The sequence below is a fragment of the Pseudopodoces humilis genome, chromosome 5, assembly GCF_049639895.1.
Source record: "Pseudopodoces humilis isolate 2021_Gansu_Grassland_sample_001 chromosome 5, ASM4963989v1, whole genome shotgun sequence".
Lineage (NCBI taxonomy): Eukaryota > Metazoa > Chordata > Aves > Passeriformes > Paridae > Pseudopodoces > Pseudopodoces humilis.
Window position 1 is genome coordinate 6,387,010 of NC_142204.1, and position 12,909 is coordinate 6,399,918.

The 12,909-nt window shown below is 35.1% G+C and overlaps 1 protein-coding gene across 18 annotated transcripts in view; it reads left to right on the forward strand.

Moving 5' to 3' along the window:
• Positions 1-12,909, forward strand: part of C2CD5 (C2 calcium dependent domain containing 5) — a 57,327-nt gene that overhangs the window by 28,043 nt on the left and 16,375 nt on the right. For 10 of the 18 annotated variants that reach the window (XM_088055103.1, XM_088055107.1, XM_088055096.1 and 7 more), the window contains 4 exons: positions 7,950-8,064; positions 9,780-9,968; positions 11,638-11,829; positions 12,527-12,713. In XM_088055103.1, the coding sequence (XP_087911229.1) occupies positions 7,950-8,064; positions 9,780-9,968; positions 11,638-11,829; positions 12,527-12,713 (683 nt within the window). The remainder of the gene's footprint in view (positions 1-7,949; positions 8,065-9,779; positions 9,969-11,637; positions 11,830-12,526; positions 12,714-12,909) is intronic. The other 8 variants (XM_088055104.1, XM_014256096.2, XM_088055098.1 and 5 more) reach the window with 2 other exon arrangements.

Consider the following 12,909-nt stretch of genomic DNA (forward strand, 5'->3'; position numbering starts at 1 on the left):
AACACAGAGCAGAAAGATAGGCAGTGCAAGAACTTGTTCAACAGAGACTGCTTTTCCATATGGCTGTTTCATAACACCAAAATACTGTTTCTCACATAATTGAATTTTAAACTCCTCATTCAGGAAGCTACTCCAGCAGTGCATCTTCAGCTCCAGTAGTCAGAAACATGGAAAAATAAGATTGTTAAAAACTTCATAAACATCTCTTGAACTCCTTGTGCAATATCCAGTCTTGCTGTTGGAGTGTGAAATTCTCCAGTGTTAGTTTTGGATATGAGGAAATGCAAGAGGAAAACTTGGCTATGTTTTGTTTCTGTAACTGAATGTTTTTCTTCCACAGAAATACAAACAGAGAATGTGCAAATTTCATTTCAAGCTGCTTTATGGGGTGTAAGTGTGGCCCATTTGTAGGAACACAGTAGGAAATGTCAGAATGTTCCTGTTGGTGTCTGATGTGGTTATCCTTCAGAACAGGTAGTAAAAAAAACCCAAACATTTTAAGGTTGACCTCTTGCCTTTTCTTGGAGAATTTCCAGGTTGACTCACTGTCCATCAGTGTGTGTTGAATGAAAATGGGAGGTTAAGGCAGTTGTCAGAAGCTTTTTCTGAGAAGAGTGAGGGGTGTGGTGTTCTCCAGTAATAATTTACTCCAGTTTTCTGCAGCCTTTCCAAAGGAGTGAATGTTCCTAAGTCATTTCTATGGTTAATGTAAATGGTGTTTGAATATTATTTCTGGAAGCAGATACACCCTTATGTTAATGAAACAAATTTATTTGGGACTGTGCTTACTTTTTTTTTATTTTTATTTGTCTTTCTGGTTTTTTTTTTGAGAGAGAGAGTTAGTTCTAAGTAGATATTTATGTAACTGAAAAAAGGGTGGTCGCTGTCACTGAGCACAGAATATTATTCACATGTTCTGTCAGAGATTCATAAATAAACTTGGCATTTAAAATCTTTGTTTAGAATTTTTTGCCTACCTAAATAATGCTATGTAATCTGTTCATACTGTTTGAAAACCTCTCCCTAAATTCTGGGTAATGGTGTGACAGCCAGTATCAACTTTTCCTTGCACAAGTGCTCCAAAACAGCCATTGCTTATAGCACAACTACATTTCATTTTTGAACTGATAGTACACAAGAGAGAGAACCTGCAAAAATTGTATTTTTGCACATAACTCATCCTAATTTCAAAATATGGGGCTTGACTAAAACTACTTTTTTCATAAAATTTCCTTCATGGATTGCTTTGAGGTTTTTTAGCCTTCTAATACTTGCTTCTGTGGTTGCAAACATACAGCTGTAGAACTATTTGCCTGGCTCAAAATTTATCATTGTTAGAAGAAAACCAGAATGATTCTGGTTGAGTCAACACCTTCCTAATTGCTACATAATTACAGCTAAACATGGCCTTGTAAAATGTCTATAGAAGTTTTGTAGGAAAATATACAGACAGAGAACACAAGTTCTAACTGACTGTAACAGCATTATTGTAATAACTGATAAACGTCAATATGAGACACAATAATTTTTCTTTTTAAGTCTCCTTGGATGCAGAAGTTAAAAGAGGCTTCTCTGCCTAGTTTGTCTTAAACATTTGTGAGTGTATAGAAATGCTGGTTGCTGAACTTCTGCGTTCCTGAGGAGTGTAATCAAGGAATAGGAAAACGAGAGACACTGCCATTTCATACCAAATAATGTCATCCCTTTCCTGCAGCAATAAAATAGATGAAATGTGCTTTAGAAAGCCCTGTCTTGTTACAGTGTAGTGTCCCCAGCCCTGGGTAACAGCCTCTTTGTTGTAGTCATTTGAGGCTTTTCTTTGAAAATTGCTCATTTTTTTAAAATAGGTTGTATTTATTGTACTAAGGTGACAAAGCAACAGAGACACAGAATAAGTACTTTCTTTATTACCAGCTGAGTCACCATTCTAAGATGAATTAGTGTTTGAAATAATCACTGAAAGCTGGAGTAACAAAGGCACATATTTATGCATGGAACTAATTTTCCAGGGGCAAATTTATTTCCTATATTTAATGTTTTCTAACTTCTGGGCAGTATTTTTGAGCTTTTATAATTCTAAGTATTATATCTAAGTATTACAAATTTAAACATTCATTTTTAAATATTTTAAAGTGTTGTTTAATTTTTAATATATTTTTATTTTTTTTCTTCAAATGCCTTATATGTTGACATTATATTCTTCACTTTATTTTAGTTGTATCACATGGTGGTTTCTTTTCTTTTATCTCTACACTAAATTATTACTGCTGCTTTGATATTATTGCAAGATATTTCATTTTTTTAGACAATACTTTTTTCAGCTTGTAGTCTTCCTATTAGACTTTAATATACAATTAAAAGAAAAGGTTGTAGCCACTGTTGTGGCTGTATTAAGCCATAAGGGGAACAACCCTTCTGCTCCTCCGTCTTGGAGTATATTTTGGGATTAAAGCTAACACTCCTTAACAGTGAGCTGACAGTGAAAGGAATGATGTGTGGACTTTTCTATATGGTTTCTCTTGGAGTCTTGATGATCATGTAGTGATTTGGCCTGATTCACACAGCAGAAACTGCCCTGCACATGAAAGTGTTTGTATTTAATCAGCCAGCCAATATCTCATCCTGTAAATGCAATTTTAATCTGAAGTGTTCTTAAAATTGTCTTCTTAGTAATTGAAGAATTCCTTCAACTTTCAAGTCTTGTTTTACTCATTCAGCAGTTTGGGCTTAAGATGTGAGATATGTGCTGCTCTCTGACTTCATCTGGCAGAAAAACACTGGTAATCAATAACATTTTTGCAGGCTGGATATTTTATTTGGAGTTTAACTTTGTAAGAGTAAGTGTGCTTGTTCTCTTTGGGTGTGGTTGCATTGTTTCCTGCTAGTTTAGTGTATCCTGGTTTTCCTTTGATATATCCTTACAATCTTCTTCCTTCACTTTCTGTAACAAAGTTTTCATTTGTATATTTTTTAGTCTTAAAGATGAATGTAGGGAGTAGTATTTTTAAACAAGGATGGAGCGACTTGGAAACTTTTTTGAAAGTTCTAGGTTAGTTTGCTATAGGTTTAGGTATTTGCTACCCGAATTTTGTGTTAATCTTTACAGACCAGAGGATTTGTGTTTCTCTACATTTATTTAGTTGTTAAATATTTTAGGAAATTGATAATGTCAATGTTTGTGGGATAACCAGAAAGGATTAAATAAAACTTCAAGGTCCAAGGGAAGGTTCTTATAAACTTAAAGATGTCTGTTAAAAAAATGCAACCAGCCAAACCTACAGAAAAATACCACACTTCTTTCTGTATTAACTGTTACAGGTTTTTCATTAAGAAGATACAAAAATAAGGGAATATTGAATGTGTGGATAATGGCTTGGCCTAATGAAAGGTTCAAAGATTGAATCTGAAAGAATATTATTGGCCTCCATTGCCATTTTTGAAACAGAACAGTGAGTCATTTATACATCGTGAAAATTTTCCTCAGGTGATTGTCCTCCTGTCAGAGGATTGTGTTATACATGTAAATATTTACATGTAAAATTGGTTGAAATGAATCAGACAGTTCCTGCTTTGGAATCGCTTCCTCAGGATGTCTAAGGATTCAGCTTTATGGCTACAGCAGCTCTTGGGTATGACCTGTGACATCAAGAGGCCATTCTTCTTAATCTGTCTTCAGTTTTAAAAAATCTATAGGGACTAGCAAAATGCAGCTTCTGGCTAAATCTTGAAAGAACCTGTACAAGTGACCCTCTAGCAAATAACTTTGGAAAGGTGTTGCTTCTTATGAATCAGAAGGTGATAGTGTCCAGGTGAAAGATTTATGCAGGATATTTTCCCATGGATAGTACAGCTCAACCTTGTATTTTAGAGGAGATGGGTGACTTGGTGGTGGATAGAGCTAACTCGAAGAACATTCCAGGTACAGAAGTGCTGTTTGTGTCTTATAAAACAGCTGAATAAAGTCAGTTTGGAAAGTTTCAGTTGGAGGAGGTTTGAGTTGGCACAATTTTTATAGAACACTGTACTGTTAACAGCATTGTTTCTCAAGTCCTCAGCTATAGAAATAGTGTGCTTTGCTTCCAGTTGGCTATAAATATTCTGCCAATTTGGAAACATTAATAAAGTAAGTTTAATATTCAGCCTTTGATTTCCCACAAAGGAGGCATAATTAGCAGTGGAATCTCCTGCAAACTTTTCTGCTTAAAGTTGTAGAGAAACCTTGGTCCAAACTACTCGGTACATTTGCTAGAAAAGCTTGTGACTGAGTGCTCTGTATGCTTGCCTTTTTGCTTCCACCTAGAATCCAGGGCCATTACTTTCTGTAACCATTTCAGTGAGCTGCCATAGTTTTCAGTCTGTACTGTCACCTGATCCAAGCATGCGCCAAAATACCCACCGTTTCTGGCTCCTGTCTGCTGAATCTGCTTCGCAAACCCTTAGTTCTTAAGCTTTTGCCTTAGCAAAAAAACCAACAGGCACTCCTGGAGTGTGCTGGACACATGCCATCCTGCTTCCCTAACTCCTTTAATTGTTTATGTAAATCCTTAGCTTTACTAAACTTGTAAATGCTACGACAGCATCCCCATGTGAAATTGTGTGGCTCATGTGTCAAAAAAGGCTGCTTGTGAAAATATTTGTCAGAAGAATATGAATGCTACACATTGCACTGCATTTAGTGTTTTGTATCAACTTATTATTGCAATGTCATGGTGTTTGGTTTTAATTGTAGACAATTATTTTGTGTTTTAATATGCAAAGGTAAGTTCATGTAAACTGTGAATGTACAGTATTTATATATAGACATAATAGTTGTTATTTTTTGGCCTCTTTCTGGAACAAAAAATAATCAAATGTCTTAAGCAGAGGTCCCAGTCTTCTTTACAAACAGTTGTTTATGCATGACTCTTATGCAATAAGAAATTATTGGATTATTTTAAAGATATGGGGCCTGGTCCTGTTAACGCTGAAGAAAATGGCTGGAAAACACTTCTTAATTCTAATAAGAATGAAAATTATCCATACATTTCTGTAGTTAATAGTTTTGCTAGTGAGGATATTGAACAGATTCTTAGAATTAAGGGTTAAATGTTGTTTTAGCAAGACATAGTGTTGAGCAACTTCACAACAGTATGTGTTTGCCATAATGGTAGCCTGTTCTTGTAGATGTTAGGTAACAAAATTAAGTCTTTTAATAACTTCAATAGCTTAAACTATAAATTTTTGTGGAGGAAAGCTAAATGTTTGCATAGAATTTGGGACCCGTCACTATTTCTATCTTTTATGTTCACTTTAAGGATCCCTGTTTTCTTTCAACATCTCATTCCATTTCAGTTTTCACTCTGGCTACATTCCTTTTCAATGTCATTCTTGTCTTTATCAATCTTACTTTTATTTCACAGCACTTTCTGTATTCATCCTCAGTCACTTCACCTGTTGCTATCTCTCGACCTGTCATCATGACTTCACATTTTCTTGCATAGGAATGTCACTGGTGATAAGTAGAAGCAGTTTTTGCCACATGGAACCAAAAGGTGTAAAAAGTTACAGTTTGGAAAAATTGGCACCTTTTGTCTAGAAAAAAGGGCATTTCTTCTTTGCAGGTGTTTTCTGTGAAGTACAAGAATTTGTGTGGCTGTTTAGTCAAAGTTTATAACCAGCTGCCTGTGATCCAGTCTCATTGAGCAGGTGATTTTCTGCATGGTCAGAGAACCACTTGCATTGCTACTTAGACTTTTCGTCTATAAGGAGAAACACACTGCTTATCAAAACAATCTCTGGCTCATGACTGGAGGGGGAAAGAGGAATTACTCCCAAGATCCTTATCCATTTAACCAAAAAGAGAGAACTTTCACAGAATGTACTTGTGGTCTCACATCTTCCATGCACTCTGAATTTATGTCAGATGTTATAGCCTGGCCTTACAATCCATTTCCAAAGATTCTCCCTCAATTCAAGTGCCCATACTGCTGTTGCCTGATGGCAGCAGAAGCAGCCTCTGTCCAGAGGTATACATGCAAAGAGAAGACATTTCCCACTTTTTGTACCACAAATGGTTCTGAGAGCTGTGAAGCTGGGCAGCTCCAACCTTGTGTTGTGATGGATTATTTCTGTAGGAATCTCAGTTTCCAAAGCTGAGAAGAGCAGGTGCTCCAGGAATCTGAATGAGGATTGCTGAGTATCATCTTAAGCATTTATTTTCCTAGGCACTGAGAGGATTTAAACAGTGTTTTCGCACTGAGAGTGAAGTGCAGCACCTCAAGATTCTGCCAGTAATGCACTGAAACCCGCTAAAGTAAAGTTGGATATAAGAGAACATGATTGATACAGTTCATAGGAATCCCTTGTTTTGTGTCATAACACGTATATTTTTGTTGATTGCAGAGAACATTCCTAAGAACTCTCACTGTAAGGTTTTTTTTCTGTTCAGTGTTCATTTCTTAAAGCAAAGGTTGAATAAACTTCAGTCTGAACATCCAGGCTGCTGCTGGTCAGCATAATGCTGTGAGTTACACAAGCATTGTCAAATAAAGTTAGGTATAATTGAATATACAAACCTCTATGTTCTTCATTTTTAGTTAGAAAATGATCATTAGTTTAGAAAAATTAAAGCCTAGTTCTAAATGCAAAGTTGAGGTAAAGTCATGAATGAATACATCTTACTTTACAATATTTTTGTTTCAGTAACTTTTAAATTATGTGTATATTTGCATCTTGCATTTTTGTTTGTCATGTTTGTCAGAGAACCAAGTGTATGATAATGTGTTTATCATACACTGTTAATAAATATTCTTGGTAGTACAAAATTGGTTCCAAATAATGGTTTTGACCTTGGATACTTAAATTATGATTCAGCAAGGAGAACTCAGTGGCCAGAAGTTTGTATCTGGGCAAAGTTCAGTTAATTTCAGGGAGATTGTGTAAGAGTATCTCTACTCAGAATCCTTGGTAATATGATTGATTGTTACCAGTTTTCCCTTTTGTATCAACAATTTACACAGTTGCCAACTACATTCATTGAAACAGGTAAGTTTTGAGAGAAGAAACAGCTGACAACTTCTAGTTGTAAATTTAGTATTTGTTGGCTCCATGTTTAAAAAGCTTGCAAGACAGAGCTTTAGTTATGGGAACTAATTGCTGAGCAGGATTGCATGAACTTATTCTAGCAGCACACATATTTTGTAATTTTGTATCTTGTCGTTTTCAAGAAAAGCATATTTTTATATTTAACATATAACCTTGGGAACAATAAAGGTAATTCAGATCCATTCATGGGCATGGCGGGAAGGTGCAGTTTCCAGGATACTGAAGCAAAAAAGCACTGACAGCGTACATCCTATACTTCTTTGTGTTGTAAATGTAGAAGTAGTTTCAAATCCCTATGGGTTCTCACAGTTAGAAGTGCTACAGAATTGTTTGATTAGTGATACAGTTTTGAACAAATATTTTGAAATCCGGATAACAGAGAGAACTGCTTCCAGTAGGAAAAACTGTTGAGGTTATTTCAAAGATATCAAGTGTACAGCAAAGTAAAATATTAGTTTAATACTACAAATACCGTTTCATTACTGTTAGTTTTTCAACATTACAGAGTATCTGTGATGCTTTCTTGCAAGTTAAACACTGCTCTTGTGTTATTGGAAACCGAGAGTGTGGTTTGGAACTAAAAATGGGGAGAGATTGGAACATTATCTACAGTATTTTAGTGTTATGTGTCATATGGACAACAAGAATGTAGTAATTTGTGAGAATCTGCTTACATAGAGGAGAAACAAGATAATTAGTGAAAAAGTCCCATTAGTGTTTCCTTGAATTGTGATAAATAGGAAGGAAATAAAGTGTCCATATTCAAAACACTTGAATATGAAAACCTCAACTTTTCAGATTAATTGCATGAAGCTTTGTGTTGGCATAGTACAGAATAGTGAACTGATTTATACTTTGTCTTTCAGATGAACCAGAGACACGAGATGCCTGGTGGGCAGAAATCAGACAAGAAATAAAATCCCATGCCAAGGCATTGGGTTGTCATGCTGTAGTGGGCTACAGTGAATCAACCAGCATTTGGTAAATCATGATGATGATTTGATTTTCAAAATGCCACAGAAAATGTATTTCATCACCAGTGGATTAAAAATTAACTATTCCAGTATAGTTGTTGGTACTGTCTGTTCTGTAACTACTTTACAGAATTTTAGTGAGATTATGAACGTCCAGTATTAGGTGTTTTTAATATATGTTTAGGTCTGGGTTTTAAGTTTTTTCTAATGAATGTTACAATTTTTTCTTTTAAACTAAAGTCTACAATTTACTTTGTGGCAACAATATTAATTTATGCATGAAGTTTTCTAAATCTAATCTACTTAAATAATTAAGACTGTTCCTAAAAGTATATGTATTGAAGTTTCATTATTGAATAACAACTGGCAGACCAGAACTTAAATGGAAAACTTCACATTTCAGGCCCAGAAAAAGCTCGCCCTGGAGCCAGGTGTGTCTGATAATACTAAACTGAAAATTGCTCTAGTTCAATATTTTGAATAACATTTGGGAAGTAATGAGCAAATTCAATCATCTGAATTTATTTTCTTTCAGGTTGATTTTATGTAAATATTTTAAGGTAAAAGCACTAGATTTGCTTTTTTAAGGAGAGAAGTTGGGAAACTTTTGGTTTATCATATTTACCGAAATTACTCCATCACTGAGGGATGAACACACCAAAAGGAAGCATTTATTCCTTTGCTTGTCAGTCTCCTTGTAAAAAGCATGAATAGTTTGTATTATTTTTTCTGCCTTAACTATGGGGAAAGAATGTACTGTGCATAGACAGGCAATCAGTTAATGGGTTATTTGATGCTTGCCTTTCTCTAAAGGAATTTAATGTGGTAGTGTTTGATTATTGATAAAATATTTATTGGAATTCCCATACTTATGGCCAGTTCAGCTTTATTCCATGCTTAAAGCACAAGCCCATGTGTTTAAGTACTGGTCTGCCAGACATGTTATGAAAGAAAAATTTTGGAAAGAGAAACAACAAATAAAAAAAAGACATGTGTACCAGTCTAGAAAATGTGGGAAAGATTTTCTCTATTTTTTTTCAATATAGTATTTTATATTGAATACTAGAGGTGTGTTTCTTATTTAACAGCTTGAGAATTATTAAAAGCTCTGTGGTCATTCTGAGAGCTTTTAATTCTGCTAAATCCTAAGTATGGTTGGTTACTTTACATGCAACTAGTACCATTATTGTAGTTCTTCCTAATAAAATTTTTACTAGTTTGCCACTTTTTATTGTTCAAGAAGCACCCTTATCAGTGTTGGGTTTTAACTTCATTTTGAAAATTGAATCTTAATAAGATGCTGAGGCTCTCAACTTCCGTTTTACTTTGGTAAAAAAATATGGCTTGTTTTTTGTTGTTGGTTTGGTTTTTTTTAATATTTGGTTGGTTTGCTGTATTTCTTTGCATTGTTAACCATAGAACTGAAAACCATACTTAAACCTGGTTAGCCTTTCTGTTCTTACACTATTTGTAACATGAGACAAAACTCTTAAGTCTTTCTGTTCAATCCTTCTTCATCTTGTACTTGTGCAATGGTTATGGTTTAAATACCAGAAGAGGATTGTTTTTGAGTTTTAATGGATAGAATTGCACAAGTGCACAAAATTAGTGGTGATTTTGAACTTCATTGAGACTTGTACTAGCCCTTTTATCTGATAATTTTATATTAAAGCACCACTAAGTAGTAGGAATTCACTCTGTTGTTATTCTTTTCTCTTATAGTGAAGAGGTCTGTATTTTGTCTGCATCTGGCACAGCAGCTGTACTGAACCCTAGGTTCCTTCAGGATGGCACCATGGAAGGCTGTTTGGAACAAAGGTTGTCATGGCAGCCTGGCTTCTTTTCCATAGGGTCAGAGAAGGGAGAGGTTGATTTTTTTCCTCAGAGCCAAGATAGTTCTTCTCTATTAGGGTAGGTTACAGTGTTACAGTGCAGGATGCGGGACCAACCACTTTACTGCTTTTCACTAACAACAACCACCACAGGAGTAATGGAGCTCTGCACCAAATTAGATACTCTGTTTTTATTTCTAACAGTCTCAATAAGGTAACACGTTTGACTACTAACACAGATCATAACTCAGTTTTTTCCTTCGCTGCTCCTCAGGTCTCTTTTCTCAATTTTTTATCACACAATAAAAAAATGTCAGATGTTTGATAACTTACATAGGCCAAAAGTGGCTGTGTCTGTAATATGTGTATATATGTTCCATTAAATACTCTTTATATGTGGGAGATAAAATAGCTTGGTTATAGAACAGATATGATGCCAGATTTTTCCAAAATAGGTATGTGCTTATTGAAGTTGATGAACAAAATCATGAAACTGAAGGCCAAACATGAAGTTTCCCTTTGTTTCTGCTCTTGCGAATAAAATTTGAAGAATGAGTATTGCCACAAAGTTATTTTTGGAGAATATAAAGATTAATTAATACATATTGGTAATTTATTATGTATTCATCAAGATGGTAATCAAATATTTTAAGGGGTTATTATAGTTATAAACAAGGGTATTTATTACACTTTAGCAACTTTATTACACTTGCATTGCTTTTTCCATAATAAACCAATCAACATAGTATTATTTCTTATTCTTTTACTTTAGCAGAAGACTATTGTCTTCTGGGTTGGATAGCGTTTTAAAAACTGTAGCCACAAGTAAAATACTTCCTTTTGTAGTCACTATATGATGGAGAGAAAGAAATATCATGTTCATAATATAAAGAAAACAGCACTTTTATCAAAATATGTATTTTGGTGCTACTAAGAGTGTTGGCATAGATTAGAGATGCCAGAGGGAGGTAAAACAGGTAAACAGACAAAGCTCATGCTCAACACAAAATATATTTGCCATAGTGTTTTGGTAACTAATTATTCCAAATCTGTCAGATTTGCTTAATGACCCCTTCAAAATCACTGAGAAGAATTGTTTATGTGAAACAGAATAAATTTGCAGTGATGCAGTTGGCCTGTGCTTTCCCTGTTCATATTTTTATAGTGGTCATTCCTGGGTATTGCTCATGGGGGAGAGAGACTATGTGTTCTAAGCAAATAATGAGTTTTAACTGATACCTTATCTTAGGAAATAATCTTGCTCTTCTTCTCACAATGTTAATATATGTTGTGCTGCTTCTCAGAAGGCTGATTGTTTTGTTGTTTGTCTTCCACTCTTATGGGGTTTTGGACACAATGAATGTAAAAGAGATTTTTTTGGTTTGGTACAGTGAATTCTTTGTACAACTGTTGTATCATGGATATATTTAGAAGTTACACTGCTTAAAGCCAGTTCTGTAATGTTACAGCTTTATATGAATTGTTGGTCACTGAATGTCCTTTTTCTCAATCCCTGCATAAGAAATTTCAATGCAAGTTTTATTGATAGCATTTGGGCAAGTAGTGTGCAACCTTTTCTTCTTCTAATTTGTATATTGTAATACTTGTTACGTTGGTATAATGGAGCAGAGTTTAGTTGCAGTGTATGGTTTAAGTAGGTCTCTGTAGATTTTTATACACGTGCACTTTCTGATCATGGTTAACAAGATGCAGATGTTTTAAGTATTCTCTCCATAATGTATTTTTAGGATTGAAGAAGCTTCACCACCAGGTTGTGGATTTTGCCATATCCCATATGATGAATTGAACATGCCATTTCCTGCTCACCTCACTTACTGTTACAACTGCAGGAAGCAAAAAGTTCCTGATGTCCTTTTTACCACAATTGACCTTCCTGTAGAGGCAATAGTTGTTGGAAAGGGATGTCTTATTCAAGCCAGGTATCTGCCAAAATACTTCCTTAGTCTAGTAAAGTTTTGTAGATCTTTGAAATAATTCCTGTTGCTAAAATCTGATGTGTCATCAAACCTTATATTATAAAACATACAATTGGCATGTGTTTTTGAATAAAATTTCTCTCTGGAGATATCATTGCACTGGTGTGGGCTTTGAATTTCATCTTGTTGGACAAAACCCAAAGAGGGGCAGATGACTAATGTATAGTCAGAGGTGGGATTGCTATGCTCTTTGTTTTATTCTTTTCAGATAAATATGGTTAATGCTTTAGCTGCGAGGGCACTTGGGTTTGTTTTGTTTTTGGGGTTTTTTCCTTCCTTCCAATGTGTGTCTTGGATAACTGTATTAATAGGAATTTTAAAAGTTCTAGCGCTAGAAATTACAGTAGTAATTTTGTGTACTTGTACCTGAAATGTTTGAGGCTTGCAGCAAGAGGAATAGATGTTTGCATTGAGGTTCTTACTAGAAGAAAAGCTGAAAATAAAAGTTTTCAGATGACACTGTCTAAGGAGTTCTTGTGAAGAACTGGCATTTTATTTTACTGTTGCAGCAATCTAGAAGAATTGAAAAGAAGCTGTATTAGGTTATACAATGAGGAAAAAAAAAATCAAGATGCCCTGTGATCCCTTTCAAATCTTCACAAATCTGTTAAAGCTCTGTTGTGCTGATTTGTGTTGCCAGATTGTGCCGTCTGAAGAAGAAAGCTCAGGCTGAAGCAAATGCAACCTCTATCAGTAACCTCTTGCCATTCATGGAGTATGAAGTGCACACACAACTGATGAACAAACTGAAGCTGAGAGGAATGAATGCCCTCTTTGGGCTGAGAATTCAGATCACAGTGGGGGAAAATATGCTGATGGGCTTGGCAGTAAGTACAGTTGGAATCCTGAGATTCTTTTGCTTTCTTACAGTGTTTTTTCAGGAAGGCATGCAAGTGCTGTGGGATTCAGAGTGACCGGACTATTAAAACATCATTTTAAGAGCAAGGTATCTTAATTATTGTAAAATCAGGACAGACTTGTCTTTCATAACCAGCAGAAGAAGATTCAAATCTCTTGAAAATG